The following is a 15996-nucleotide window of genomic DNA, read 5'->3' as shown; positions in this document are numbered from 1 at the left end:
TGATATATTGTGGTGTTTAATATATTGGTGTATTCATCACTTTTATCAAAATCTTATAGCATGTTCATTTTTTAACTAGCGGACTTCTTTTTGGCGATTTTTTTCTGTCTGCGTAAACAAGCGAAAATATACACACCGCGATGATAACCCGCTAAACGGTATTCATTTCGCATGGGCAATTGTTGGATCTATTATGATCTACACAAATTTTGCATCACTGTTTTTAAAAGATAATCTCCTTTGTTTAATAAACACTATTCGCACCGTACATAACGTTTAATTCAAATTCAATTTACTGGAGGGTAAACAAAGCCATTGGTTTTACAGATTACGTGTCTCTGTGGCAAACTCATATGATTGGATTATGTAAGCTTTTCCCTTAACACACACGTTTCTATTCGACAAATAGTGAGTTCGTAGCTGAATTTCTATTTTTTGTTTGTTTGTTCTATTGTTTTGAAGCACCCGTAAACTTAGCTCGTAGTTGCCTCCTTTACAATAAGCAACAACGCTATTGTGTCGAATAAATGCACACCGCAGCAGAGGCCAGTAACATTCAGGGTATATTTTTAGTTAATATATCGGGTAATTGTTCAAGGGCATAGATGCAAAAACAGAACAACAATTTTCACATACGGAAAGATATTGAAAAAGGGAACAACTGAAATACAAACTAGACGATTTTTCATTTCCTATTTTTAATTTTCCTTTTTTAGACAGCGATGTGCCTTTGGCTCGATCATACAGTTTTTATATATTCCAACTCGTTCGGTATGCCCTTGTGTGTTCTGATGTCATAGATTTTAACGAACTGAATCAATGCATCACTTGGAAATAATGGTGTCAGGGATTTCGATATCATAAATTACTTTAAACCTTTACTAAATTCTTTCAAAGATACAAGGATTTGATTAGTAAATTTGGCTGTACCTGTAGAAAACTTATTAAAAATGGTATTTCACATCCTACGTTTTACGGTAATATTGTACTTGAAGCGAGGAAATCACTATGTTATCCGTGTAAAATCATCCAAACCTTTTAACAAAGTAAAGGTTATCGTTCCAATATTGTTATTAGATCTCTGAATATAGTTTACATTGGCACTTATATCGATATTAGCAAATTAAAACATATCTAAATTGTATCTTTTTTTGAGGCGGGATGTATAGAGACACACATACGTTAATTTGATTCTCTAAATGAGTCTCTCCTCACTATCCTACTACATATTTATTTTTGGCATTGCACAAGATGTGCATGTCTTCTCTGACTGTTCGTTACGTTAAAATATTAAATCCCTGGGATGTGTTTTAGTTCAATTTAGACACTGACGCATGCGTTTTTATTATTAACTGTTTTTGGCTTTTAACTAGCTGTCAGTAACTGGGAGTACTCTCAAATCGTGTTTTCTTGTTAATTCAAACTGTTGATACTTTTTATAATGTTTTTTTGTTATTTTATATTAATATGGATCTTGTCTATATACCAGCTTTGATTATTTGGAATATCTTCTAATTTACATTTGGATATTCTCCTTAAATCTGTACAGGGAAATTTTAGCTACAAAATGTAGCTCTAATTGTATAGCTGTATTGCTGATATTCACCCAGATTTGTATCTAGAGTTAAATCATGTATTTATATGACAGAACTTTCTTGGTATTATTCCTAATCACTGGAAGAATTTTATACTAATATGTACATGAAGTAGTATACCTAAAACGACAAAGTTAATTTTCATTTACCTGTAGATTTTATTAAAACCGTTTTTTTGTCAAAAGTGATTATTTTCGAAGGATTAAATATTTCGCGGTGGTGTCTTGCCATGGCTTTGTTTTGACTTGTTTGTTTGCTTTTTGGCTTTGAATGTTTGTCCTTAATATTTTATTAACTGTGCATTTGCATTCAGGTATCGAAGATCAAATGTATTCGTTCATAGTGTATTAATTCAGGTTTTATGATTGAGTTAATCCTTCCAATTGGTATTTCATCGTGTGTTTTTCTATGTTGTGATGTTATGCTATTGTTTCAGAAAAGGGAGAAGGTTTCGTACCATTAAACGTTTAATCCCGCTGCTAATGTTTGCGTCTGTTCTTAGTCCGGAATCTGATGTACAGTAGTTGTCGTTTGTTTATGTAATTTATATGTGTTTCTCGTTTCTCGTTTTTTATATAGATTAGACATTTTGAATGGTTTTACACGTGTAATTTTGGGACCCTTTATAGCTTTTTGTATGGTTGAGCCATTGCTCCGTGTTGAAGGCCGTTTATTGACCGTTAATGCTTTACTTTTATAAATTGTTATTTGGATGGAGAGAATCGGCAACATAAATACAGGATACGTGTTATAGGGAGGGACACATAATGATTTGCCAAATGATACCTGCGAAATGAAACGTTGACAAATTTTGGTATATATTGGTTTGTTAAGCTATTTTTATTTTGTTAATCTTTCAAAATAAACTATTTTATCACAAACCTGTCGTATTTCCTCTGTTAAAGTAGTTACTGCCCACGCAATAACCATATACTCCATCACAGAGGGATTTTTCTCTGGAATTGGATATAAATCTGTCAGCACAAACATGCTGAATATCACAAGCATTGCCATGTATGCTAACTGTTTAAAAAGAAATAAAAAATTGTAAATGCCCAAAACATTAATTCAATTATCGGATGGAATAACATGTCGATGGAGGTAAATGAAAAGGTCATACTGCTGCGCGCAAAACCCGAATATTGTTTTACATTAACGCACTTCCGTTAAGTTGGTTAATAAATATCCTTGATAATGCAATTGAACTTGAAAACGTACATTACGCAGTGTCTTTTATCATGAAACAATAGTGCATGGTTTAGCAAGCCAATATTGCATATTATATATTACAAAAAAATCTTAGTATTCCTCTTACACGTAGATTCATGTGATGTGATAATTAAACATGTTTATAGTTGTAAGTAATCCGACGTTAACTTGTCCCTGGAAAAATTCATATTAACGCAGTTTATAGATATTTATCTTTATGATCCTCTAGATAAATTTGTGTTGTCGTTTGTTTGTTTAATAAGTTGAAGCCTCTAATATTGAAAATTGTTAAATCATTTTCCGCTTTAAATTCTCCTCCGCATTTGATATGTGTGTTGTTTCATTTTATGTGCTTTTCATTTATTGTAATAGTACTAAAAGCACAAACACAAATGAAAAAACTTAATTAACTTACAAGAGAAAACACAAATTTTATCACAGGCGAGTTGTAAAAGTAATATAATTTTCTCATTCTGTTCCGCAATGATTCAGTAGTTTGTTGAGGTGTCATATTTGATACATTCTGAGCCGATCTATTATCTTTTATCCTCACTATTTGCATTATCAAAATAGGAATAAAAGCAGCAGTGACTATCTGCAAAGACATAAACATATTGGTTTCGAGATTTGGTTGAATCTGTAGAAAACTTATTTCAAACGGGAAAGCACATCGGAAATGATCATTTATCATTGAATATTTTGTTTATTGGTATTAGTATTGATGTTCTTATCAGTAAATCAAAAACAAACTACATATTGTTGCTATATACAAATACACATTCATGCATATACAATCTGTCGATATCTGTAAATTGCCAATGTACACAGTCATGATATTATCTGACTGTTTATGACGTCTTTGACTGAATCAATTTGATGTTGGGTGTATACTGATTAATAAAAAGGGTCGATAGATACCAGAGGGGCAGACAAACTCATAGATCGAAAATAAACTTACAACGCCATGGCTACAAATGAAACTGACAAACAGAAAAATAATAGTACACATGACACAACATAGAAAACTAAAGACTTAGCAATATGAACTCCCACAAAAACTCGGGATGATATTAGGTGCTCCGAAATGATAAGCATATCCTGCTCCACATGTGGCACCCGTCGTTTTGTTCATGTTATTACACACCCGGATAAAGTGTTTATCGGTAAGACAAATTCATGAAAAGGAATAATTTAGTCTTAGATGCATGATGTGTTTTATTAATTAAGTGACTTTGAACTAGCTGTTAGTAACTGCGAGTACTCTCAAATCAGTACTAAGTTATTTTTTTGTTGATGGGATATACAAGTACCTGGCCATGTCGTCTCTGTGTTTTTGTTAGATGCATTTGTATTTGTATCCATTTGATAAGTTTAACCTTTTTTAACTATTTTTATTGTTCGTTTGGATGGTGTTCTGTTACACCACTGTCAAATGGGAGAAGGAGGGTAGGAATCCCGTTTACATGTTTAACCCCGCAACATTATGTATGTATACGTATATTCCAAGCCAGGAGCCTGTTATTTTAGTGGTTGACATTTGTTGATGTGTTTTATAATTGTTTTTTTTTGTACATTAATAAGGCCGTTGGTTTTTCTCGTTTGAATTGTTTCACATTTGTCATTTCGGGTCCTTTTATAGCTGACTATGTGGGATGAGCTTTGCTCACCTATAGTTGGTAATTTATGTGTTATCATAATCTTGGGTAGAGTCGTCTCATTAGCAATCATACAACATCTTCTTTTTCATATAAACAATATCTTAAAAACGTGAAATGTGTATCGAATTAAGTGTTTCAAGGAGGAAAAAACAGTTAATAAAAAAAAAGTACTCATACACAGGCAAATCAATAGCATACGTATCAACCGATTGTCGGTACCTAGAAAAACAGATTGCATTTTCACGTATATTTAATGATCTATAGTTACAACATAAATATTTCAATAAATGTGTATAACGCCAATCTCAAGTCGATTGTGTGTTCTAAACGATTGACTTTTCATGGCATTTAAAGACCAAACCACCTTTTCAGTTCTACTAATGATTTGTTCTTCAGAATTTGTCTGGAGGTATTGTATGACTTTGCAGAGAGGAAATACATAGTCACCAACTTCGTTTAGTCACTACAGCAACTGCATTATTGTATTTTCCCGGAAGGTATACGTAACACTATGCTTGATTGTTAGCTTAAAAAATTAAAAAATCCTTATATCAAAATTACAATTATAATTTGTGTCTCACGTTAAAAAAGACATGTTTTATCCATCAATTAAACAGTCTTGTTGTTTTGATTTTTAAATGACATGATTATTTTCATTTCTGTCAAAAAATAACACGTAGTATTTAAAAATATCGACCAGTGAATTCTCCAGAGTTTTAAGAAGGTTCCGGGTGCAATTTTTCTAATAAAGCACAACACACAAAGAATATGTCGCACCTTTCGAAAAATCTTTTTGACATTTGATATGACGTCATAGTTTAAGTTTCCTGCATTGTATGCTAATTAGAGGTCTGAATTCAGCATTTATGATACTAACAATTTTCACCTGTCTTATTTCCCGTTAATACAAAAGATCACATGTAAGAATCAGCATCTCATGATGTTACGTTCCTCAATTAGTCTTCTAAAATACGTTGTGTTGTAATGCAAACTTGATCAAAATAACCCAATAAAATTGTGTTTTTGCACTTCCTTTCTCTCATAGGAGACACTGTAATTATGTTCTCGAAACAATATAACATAATAGATTAACAATGTAACCCGTGTTGCACATTTTGTATAAATCCAATCGCACATTTTGTATAAATCCAATGGCTGGTTTCTTTTGGTTTTTAAAACGTGTTCAAAAATATCTTTGAGAAATGAAGGCTTCAGAGCTAATTCAACATTGGACACTGCGATTTTCAATATAATTAATAGCACAGTAGATTTCAAACAACACTTGGCGGCCAATTTGACAGACTGACATATGCCCTGTGTCTAGGTGCCCCGTAAAACATCATGAAAAAGTGTAATATAAACGAAAAGTAGAACAAAAAAATAAGTAATACTGACTTATTTATGTGTTATTTGTCTATATCATATTTTATATGCAGTTGTGTGTTCTCTTGTCACTTTAGGTAGTTCGCCCGTCACTCAGCGCACTTTTCAGCGAACTCCTTTTACTCTATTATGTTGACATACGAACACAATTAAGAACAAACTTCACTATATCATGATGTGCTGCTATTGGTTCAAGCGCATCAGTATTTTTCAATCTAGGTTGTTGATTAATATTTTCTCGTTTCTCGTTTTTCATATAGATTAGACAGTTGGTTTTCCTGTTTGAAAGGTTTTACACTAGTTAATTTTTGGGCCCTTCATAGCTTACTGTTTGGTATGATACAACGACTCTGTGTTGAAGACCGTACTTTGATCTACCGTTCCAGTAGTTAATACTGTCACTATTGATATAAAGACATTCATACAATAAGAACAATACACATACAAAAACTGTTTTCTGTTTTAAGGTGAGATGTTGTCTCTTTGATTTATTCTTCGGTTTTAAATGGTGTTTTTATTAATGCTTTATTTTTACCTTTAGAGTTGATGTTTCACTGAAAATATGACCCTTCCAAATCTTATTTAGCTTTGTTTGACATGCAGCATGTCCAATAAACTTCATCAGTGCAAATTTTTCACTGATTTCAAAAACTGTTGTAGAATTATATCTTTTTACTTCTGTAACCAAAAGTTGTCGTGCGAGCGAGTTGTCCTTCCAATACATTTCTGTCATCACACTGTAGGCAAGGTCTTCGTAAAATCTGAAAATATATACCATACTGAAACCTAAATGGAAAACTGATTACTGGCCTCAATTTAAAAAAAAAACTGCTAACTATCGTCTTATACAAACACCATCGTGGCAAAGAAACGTCAAACACTAAACATACACATTTCAAAAAGGAAAATTAAGTGCTGCAACACTAACCCTATATAGGCCAATAGATAATCCTCAAAATGGGTTTGTTTTTAAACAAAAACTGAGATCCAGCATACCCCCTTCATCGCTGTAGCTTTGCGTTGTTTATCTTAAAGAACATTTCTCAGAAGGCGTTTCATACGGACACATAACATCAATTTGTCATAAATCAAGATTACCCTAGTGTCGTTTATGTTTTAAAACTGTATAAACAGAATCTAAGCCAATTGACATTTTGTTCAAAAAGACGCATAGTACGCTACTTTAATGCATCTATCTAACATACGTCTATATTAAATACCATTCAATAGCTTATCGTCGGCTCTTTCTGTTTGACCTGTCGTCAATTATTCGTACGGTGCATGCAGGGGTCGAAATTAGCGCAGGTCTGATGGTCCGAGACCAGTAGAATTTGCGTCGGACCAGTACATTTTATCAGCTGGTAAATGAAGGGATTTTATTAAAAAAAAATATTCAATCAGACAAATAAAGCAAAATCAACTTCACCGTTACAGTCCAACTATATTACATTACCGCATTTTAAACGTATGTTTTTCTTACATTTAAACATATGTTTCCATATGTTTTGTTTAAATCAGTTAATATCATACACGTATTGCTGAGATTTTCTCTCCATACAAAACGAACAAGTTATTGCATTCAAAGTATTCGAATGTACTTATTTGTATTGTTTTTTTTTTAAATTAATTTGGGTTCTTGTTAAATTGTAATTGGTTTTCGGAATAGACAATACTTCAGACCAACTAAAACTAAGTTGGCAACCAATTTATTAACGCCAATTTTATGATATATATATAATTTGGAGTTAAGTATGGCGTTTATTATCACTGAACTAGTATATATTATATATTTATTTAGGAGCCAGCTGAAGGACGCCTCCGGGTGCGAGAATTCTCGCTGCATTGAAGACCTATTGGTGGCTTTCTGCTGTTGTCTACTCTATGGTCTGGTTGTTGTCTCTTTGACACATTCCCCATTTCCATTTTTAATTTTATCATAATATTACCAAACAAATTATCCTGGTCTTTCTCTAAAGAAGCTGGTTTCTTTTCCTCACTTTTAAAAATAATTCTTGAAGACGAATTGTTGTGTGACACCTTCACCTTAATGTTAGTCTTGACAGCTAAGTATTCTACATGTAATAATTTAAGTATGTTGTTTGCAAGTTCCAACAATTTTCGATTTTTTTCTACAAAAAGACTCATCAGTGATACTCGAATGTAAAAGGAAGAAATGCAAAATATTAAACGAACTTGAAGATCACAATTCCGAAATACAGCTAAAGTTATGCATTCATGAAATATACAATCTGAAGTGTTTCGAAATTGCAATGTTTTGTTATTAAACAGTGAATGTATAATTACGAAGATGTCAGTGATAATATATGCCAACAGTGTTGATTACCTGGCAGTTGATAGCTTCGGGAGGCAACCCCCACTAGCAGTGTCATCTACCTTGGCTAGTCAGTGGTTGTAAATAAATTCACTATAGACATGATAGATCGATATCACAGGTTTAAAATTTGACAGCAGACTCTCTTTTTGTGTGCAATACACTTTACTGATTCTCAAATAAAAAATGTTAAAATGTTAAAAAAAGACGAAAACGTGGTTTAAGAGCTGGACCCATCGTTCTGATTTTTTTTTGCAAAATACATCATGCAACTTTTCTATTTCAATTTTTTGTACAAGAGATTTACATAGTTTGATAGAGTGTCTACTTTGAAAAGGCACACATTACTTTTTCAGTGTCTAGAATATCATAGTTTTTTCTTTTCTTCTGAAGACAATGCACGATGTAGACGAATAAACCAAGCACACATATTTTGACCAAATGTTTAAAGATAGGTACATGCATATTTTTAAATTCATCTTTTCAGTAATCACATCGTTAATTATACATATTCATATTAAGTTTTTTGGTGGGCTAGCTTAATAATCATGTATAAAGTCCTGTATTTTTTTCAAATAATGATAATGAAATTGCAAACAAAAATAACAAGTTCAGACTTAACAAAATTTTTAACAGGCTGTAATAAAACTTCATAATAGAATATTCAAGTTAAGATCAATAAATTTCATTTGTCATTTTTTAAAATGTGTTCTAAAATTGATTACATACAACTTTGTTTAAGGAACGACAGCTAGAACGATATATTTTTGTAGGTGGTGCTTTTGAGCAACTTTAAGGGTTGTTTTCATGGCTACCAACTTGTAAAATTAGAAATCATCCGTATTTGATCTATCATCGTCTTTTACCAGAAATTGCACCGTATGACCAAAAACCAAATCAAATAAACACAACATTGTCTTTAATTGGCCTTTTTTAAATCGTTTAAAAATTACATTTATCTAAAACAGTTCAATCTATTTTATTAAAAACCTGCATATGTATGTCAATAATGACTGTTGGTGTTTTATACCATTTTATTTCAAATAATTTCCACAAATACTAGTTTATACTTAAGTCATATGTTCTAGGGTAATGAAGCTATCAAACTAATCAATCACAAGCCTAGCTTGTCAAATATTTTGCCTAGAGTAATAACTATCGGTATATAGGGTAACCCTTGTAATATCGATAATGATACCTGCCTTAAATGAATTGGTTTTCTTATAATAAAAGAGAAAAAAATCTTTTTGATTTATGTGCTTTACAATGCTTAAGATCAAGGTACACATTTGCTGTTTCCGGTATTGATTATGTTATTTATAATCCTAAGAAGAATACATAAGTTTATTGGAAGAAAGAAGGCTTAAGTTTTGGGAGTTGTCCCTTTTGCACCTAATGGAATTATTTAATGTTTATGAGCGACGTTGATTATTTTGACGTTGAATACTGTGACATCAATCTCGTATAAATAGACAAATATTGATTCAAAAGATATTCGAAAGATAAAAAATATTGAATTTTGTTTCTTTAACTTAGTATATTAAATCAATGTCTTTCAAATATCGAGATTGTATTGCCAAGGTTTGGAATGTTTGGAAGGTAGAAATTATACATGGTCTTGATCCAGTGGTTTGTCTTTATGATTTTATATATATATATCTTTTCTGTTAAGATTACCGAGAATTGTAATAGTATTTGGGCTTCTTTCGTTCAGGTATTAACAGGTGTGAAAATTGTCTGCTTGTAAATTGACCATAAATTGTGTATTAACTTCAAAGTTTTTCTTGAAATTTGGATATAAAGTTTCATGGATATATGACAATCATTCTATATGGGCTGTTATGCAGGGAACACCCAAAAGTAAGAGGTCTAGATCTTCTGAAGGTGAGACACCCCGCCCGCAAAGTAAACAAACTAAAATGGTTAATCAAAATGATCTTATACCTTATATTGCATCAAGTGTTAAGGAGATACAAGAAGGGCAGGACAGTATGAAAGGTATGTTTAAGTCCAAAATTGAGGGCACTGAAATCTGATTTTTATATAGATATGGCAAGAGAATCTACACGTATAGACGAACTGGTGAATTCTGTTTAACTACTAACTACCCGTCTCGGTCAATTGGAAAATGATATACAGTCTGTATGTAATCCCATGAATGACGAAAATGTACTTAGCGGGCACGTTGATTCTTCGATCGGTAATGTAATGCGAAGTGCTCGTGTATTAGACCCATTAAATAACACTGATGTAACGGTAACTATCAAGAATGTTCCTATTAACGAGGAAGAAAATTTATAGACAAACAAACATAGACGAAATATATTCAAAACTTTGCGATGTCATAATCGATGAGATGTGTGATAAAATTCCACGTTTTAGTACAGTACAAATACACGAAAACGCCTTAAAATGAATAAACCGAATTGGAACGACGAACTCAGATTATTATGGAATGGCATGCGAACCAAGAAAAATCAGTTTTTAGAATTCAAATGAAAAGCTAGCGTTAAATCAAAACTACGACAATATTTCAAATCTACACAAACTATATTCGATCGTAAACTACGAAAATGTGAAAGACAACATCGACAATCGTTTTGTATTGATATAGAAATCATGACTACGAAAAACCCAAATGAATTCTGGGAAAAAATTAAAAGGCTAGGACCACGAAAAAACAATTTGATCCCAATGGAAGTATATAATACTGAAGGTGAAATCTTGATTGATGAAATTAGGGTTCTCGATAAATTGAAATCCGACTTTGAACATTTGTATACTAATGATAAATCGGAAGAGGATTTAGGGAAAACGGTACTATTTATTCTGCCATAGGCGACAATGTGAAAATTTTCTAAATGTACCACTTTTTAAGATAAAAACCTGGATAAAACAGTTATATGTTGTGTTAGTACTTTATTATTCTGTTTTAAAAATTAAAGCCAAATAGTATCATGACCAACTTCCAACGGAGCTTGTTTATGTTATCCATGCCCACCGTCATTTTGCACCAAATTTATGAAATTTTGCAAGTCTTTTCGAATAATTCTCTAGAAAATATTTCAATAGGTTTTAAAACTCATATTGTAAATATACACACTGCAGTTATTCATAGATAAATAAAAAATATATGGTACCCTTACATCCAATCACAGCGCTCCTAATTTGACTTCCTTCACCTGCCTTGGGTACACAAAAGGCCAATCTAATGCTGGGAAAATTTAATACTACCGTTTTCCCTATAAACAGTGAATTTGATAGGTATGCATTATCTCATAAAACAATATTGGAGGATATAATTTCGGATCCATGACAACGAAGAATTAAATGGTAACATAACACTTGAGGAAATAGAAACTGTAATCAGAAGTGCGAAAAATGGAAAATCAACAGGAATTGATCAAAAACCGTACGAAGTCTTAAAATTTCCAAATGTCTTACAAGTGATTCGCTCTCTCTTTCAAGTGATTTTTGACAACAGTATTTTTCACATTGAAGGATCCTTTATCTGACCATCGTATTCCTCTTAATTATCGAGAAATAAGCTTATTGTCTTGTATATCGAAGCTGTACAGTGCCTTCATAAATAACCGACTATCGACCTATCTAGACGAGAACGAGGTTCTTTTCTTGCTGATGAGCAAAATGGATTCCGGAGACATCGTTCTCGCGAAGATCACGTCTTTACTCTTAGTAGTGTGATTAGAAACAATGCTAATGTAATTGCAACATTTGTGGACCTAAAGAAAGCTTTTGACTTTGTGGACCGAGCTTTGTTACTTTATAAGCTTTACTAAACAATATCGACGGGAAAATGTACAAATCTATCAAAAACATTGATATTTTTTAATAGACTTATAGGTCCAATGGGCCGAGTGTACAAACATTGTATTGACACATATTATTATTATACTGTATATATACACAATGTCACTATAATAAACAAATTCGTAGTATACCTCTTTGATTTTACAGAAACCTTCTGATACTTTGAAAATACACGAAATGATGCAACAAGCAAAAAGTGTATGGTCCCAGAGTTTTATAAAAGCGAAATATTAGTTTGATGAAAAAAAATATTTGTCCTTTAAACTTTACGGTTTCAGATATTCGCGCTTATCAATGAAAAAAAGATAGCACGGCCAATAATGTTATAATATTCAAAAGAGATTGTGTTTGATACAAACCTTTTTTCGAATTGTCATAGGAAAGGAATTAGGTAATTAATGTCATTTTGTCTTCACCATGTTAAACATTGTAGTCTACTTGGGTAAAATCTAGATTATCTTCTGGCAAGTAAATATGGGTTGTTTCCAGAATAATATAACATTTTTTCTCGTTTGGTAGTAAGTGTTGTTTTGGATAGCTGTCTCAATGTAGTATACTCAAAATGTCCATGTACTCATCAATAAAAACTGTAATATAGTTTACTGTCACGTGAGTTTCTACTCACCGATGGCTTGCCCATAAAGCTACCAGCTGATCCGTGTGTTCTCCGGCAATGGGATTTTCCGAAAGCCTTTTAGCGAGTGCACTTGCATATAATGCAGAACCTGAATGAGAGATTGAAATGTATTAAAATATATCCGTATCACACATCAACAATAAAAAAGATGTACACTTTAAAAGTATATAATATAGAAATATACGTTTACATGCAATACATCAATCATGATTGTATTCAAGGGAGAAGCAAAAAACGAACTTACTGAAATATATTATTCTTTATGATGATTATTTCAATGTTAAAGACCTTCGTGTATGAAAAGTTTATATGTTATATCTTCAGATAGTTATTATTAGTTCTCAAACATCGTCAACTATTAAGAGTGTTTTTATTATACTAAATTTGTATTAATTTGAAGTGAACCTAAACAATGAAGGTAGCAAAATAAAAAAAAAATTGAATGTCATGCTTGAAGCTTTGATGGTAAAACATGAGAGTAAAGATATAATATTATCGACACATGCACGTTTGCATTTGATCATTTTAGTGTAAATCTGCATTCTTTATAAAAATATCTTTGGATGACTATGCAAACCTACATATAAAGTCCTTGTCTTCTTTCTTCCAAAATAACATTGCCAATTCTCTTCGGTCCATGAGTACTGCCCAGATGAACAGGTGCTTGAAAATATCTTTTTCCTGAATCTCTTCTTTTTCAGAATCTGCAATAATGTCATCATCATCATTGCATCAGTTCAAACCAAAGTACATAATTTTTAGAAAAGTCTATCCTAGAACTACTCTAAACAGTTCTATATTAAAATAATTATAGGAGTGTTTAGACAAGTTGAAGGATAACACTGTCCGAAAAAGGCCAAGCGTAGAACAAAGAAAACTGCTCTACGGTTAAACAACTTAAGTAAAGACCTTTTTCTAATCGTGGTTTCGAGCGGAGGTTGTTACATTAAGTGTCATTGGATGTCATATAAAAAGAACAACAACAACGTAAACTATATTCAGTGTTAGAAAAGGAGATACATTTTCAAAAAGGACATTTAAACTCAGAAGTAGAAAAAAAAAAGAAAACCCCTAAACAAAGGTTATACAAACATTTGACAAACGCTATATACAAAATTGATTTCAACATCTAAGCAACACCAAACACTCTTAAAACCGTTGTTGACCTTCTACAAATTGCATGGTCGGACCTGTTGCAAGATATCGACTACTTCATTACTTGTTTGTGCTTTACTCTGCATTACTCTGTGATGAATGTTCTTGCGTGTGTTTCTATTAAATGGTGTCTTTTAAGTGTTATATTATTTAATATTGTCATGAAGTGGGATGTTTGGCTAGCCATTTAACCAGGTGCAACCCACCGCTTTGTCATAGAAAGTCCTGTACCATCTTGTAAAGTCCATTAACACACTCTTGAATGTAAAAACATTAAAGGTGTCAACAAGAGTTTGTTTTACAAGAGAATGTTTATTCAACAGATAAAACTTAATTAAAAAGATAAATAATTACTATAGCATGTATAGCTTCCAACAAAATATGAATTATGAATCTAATGTATTCAATATCCATATTTGAGTCATTTGAATGAATTAAAGGAATCTATACTTAGATTATATCTACAGAATAATCGTTAACATGATGTATAATTTCAGCATCCAAAACAATTGCTGGGACATACATTGTCGACATGTGCATCTGATAAAATAACCATTGTACGTTTGATAGTATTGCTTTTTAAATTGTTTTTAAAATTATTGTTTTTCTAAATTAAAAAAAAAAAATTTAGTCACAACAGAAGGTATGTAGTTTGGACTTTTAGTCAACATTGGAAATAATCGTATTCCGAAATGAAGTTTCTAATACACCGTGAATTCTAAACCAAAATCAATGTATAATTTAAAACCAATTGTTCAGAGAACAATTAAAGGTCTTTCCGAATCAAATTTCAAAGATATTGAAAAGAAGTTAGTTCCAGTTAACTCAAAGTTAAAATTGGAATTTCAGTCATTCACGTTTATATATACTGATGCGATTAATAAATGGTTTCCTTATACTTTTATGTGAAATAAGGAAGATACTTGAATGATATCCATTCCGGTCTCAAATTATAGCTTCTTTCAAATAGATTCCAAAAATATACAGTTACTATAAATGTAAAACTTTGATACTTGGCCATTTCCGGTTTATGGAACGGCAATTCTGGTCTTTAGTTTATGTATGTGTATTAACAAAATATATTGGTTTTGAGTATTTTTGAGTAAACAAAGGCAATCATGACTACTTTCTGTTTTATCAAGGTCACTTCCGGTTGGCATTTACCAAGGTCATATGTCACCCAACCTTTTTTAAAAAGGTCATGTGGATGATACTGAACCAAGTTGAAGTAATAATCAATTTACCTCATATTAAGACAATTCAGGGGCACTTACTCCTATAAGATGTCATTAGATTTTTTCAGACCAAAAGTTACATATCTTCTTTACAATTAGGCAAACTGTTTGCGCTTGTTCTTTCATATATATCTTGTGTAAGGGGAAATGCAAAAACAAAGGAAAGTCAAAATTGAGAACTTGACCTTGATCTTTGACCTCATTTTCTAAGTTAGTACCTAGGAGCCTCAAATACAAATATAGGGTAATACGGCTAACAGTTTATAAGTGACAAAAACATACAGACAAAGGTTTTGGTAAAGGTAGTTAACTCCTATAAAATTCCATCTAATCGCTTTGATCCAAATTCGATAAGATCCCGAGGGTGTAAAGAACAATTTATAAAAATTGATTTAATCAATATCTTTTTTTTGTTACAGAAGAGATAAAACACTTGATAAACAGTAAATAACAAGATGACTCTCACAAAGATAATTGTTCGGCTTAGCAGGGTATAATCTAAAAGAGAAAAGACTGTACGATACAATGAAAGAAATATCTATAAGCGAAAAAATGCGAAACACATATCTATCTCAAGAACAAAATTTAACAGAGGAATAAAATAATTATAATATTGATAATATTAAGAACAAATACAATAGACCTGGCAATAATAAAGGAAAGACCTTATTATCAGGTCAGAAATTTAAGCCATAAATGTCATTGTTAGGCAAATTATAAAGTACACAGCTCAGATTTTAGACGAATTGATTATATTTATAAGTATCTTAAATTCTACTTTAACACATTAATTAAATTTCATTAACGGTATCTAGGCTTCATCCTAACAGTTTGAACAATCTAAACAGAAAGGTGATCTAATCAATTTTTAATAGAAATATTGAGAAAGGATTTGTTTATCAAGATTTTTCTAATGTGTCTTCACTTCTCTTAGATTTGCTAGACTAAAGCTTTCTTGGAT

The 15996-nt window shown here is 31.7% G+C and overlaps 1 protein-coding gene across 1 annotated transcript in view; it reads right to left on the bottom strand.

The window, feature by feature from the left end:
• The window catches only part of LOC139502917 (transient receptor potential cation channel subfamily M member-like 2), a 69052-nt gene that overhangs the window by 16446 nt on the left and 36610 nt on the right, over positions 1 to 15996 (bottom strand). The window contains exons 17-21 of the mRNA XM_071292584.1: positions 13227 to 13349; positions 12634 to 12733; positions 6381 to 6606; positions 3220 to 3399; positions 2478 to 2618 (exon numbers count right to left, since the gene is read on the bottom strand). Coding sequence (XP_071148685.1) covers positions 2478 to 2618; positions 3220 to 3399; positions 6381 to 6606; positions 12634 to 12733; positions 13227 to 13349 — 770 coding nt within the window. The remainder of the gene's footprint in view (positions 1 to 2477; positions 2619 to 3219; positions 3400 to 6380; positions 6607 to 12633; positions 12734 to 13226; positions 13350 to 15996) is intronic.

The sequence above is a fragment of the Mytilus edulis genome, chromosome 14 (genome assembly GCF_963676685.1).
Source record: "Mytilus edulis chromosome 14, xbMytEdul2.2, whole genome shotgun sequence".
In the NCBI taxonomy this organism is placed as follows: Eukaryota; Metazoa; Mollusca; class Bivalvia; order Mytilida; family Mytilidae; genus Mytilus; species Mytilus edulis.
Note: the sequence above shows the minus strand (reverse complement) of the source record. Positions and strands in the feature narration are given on the sequence as shown.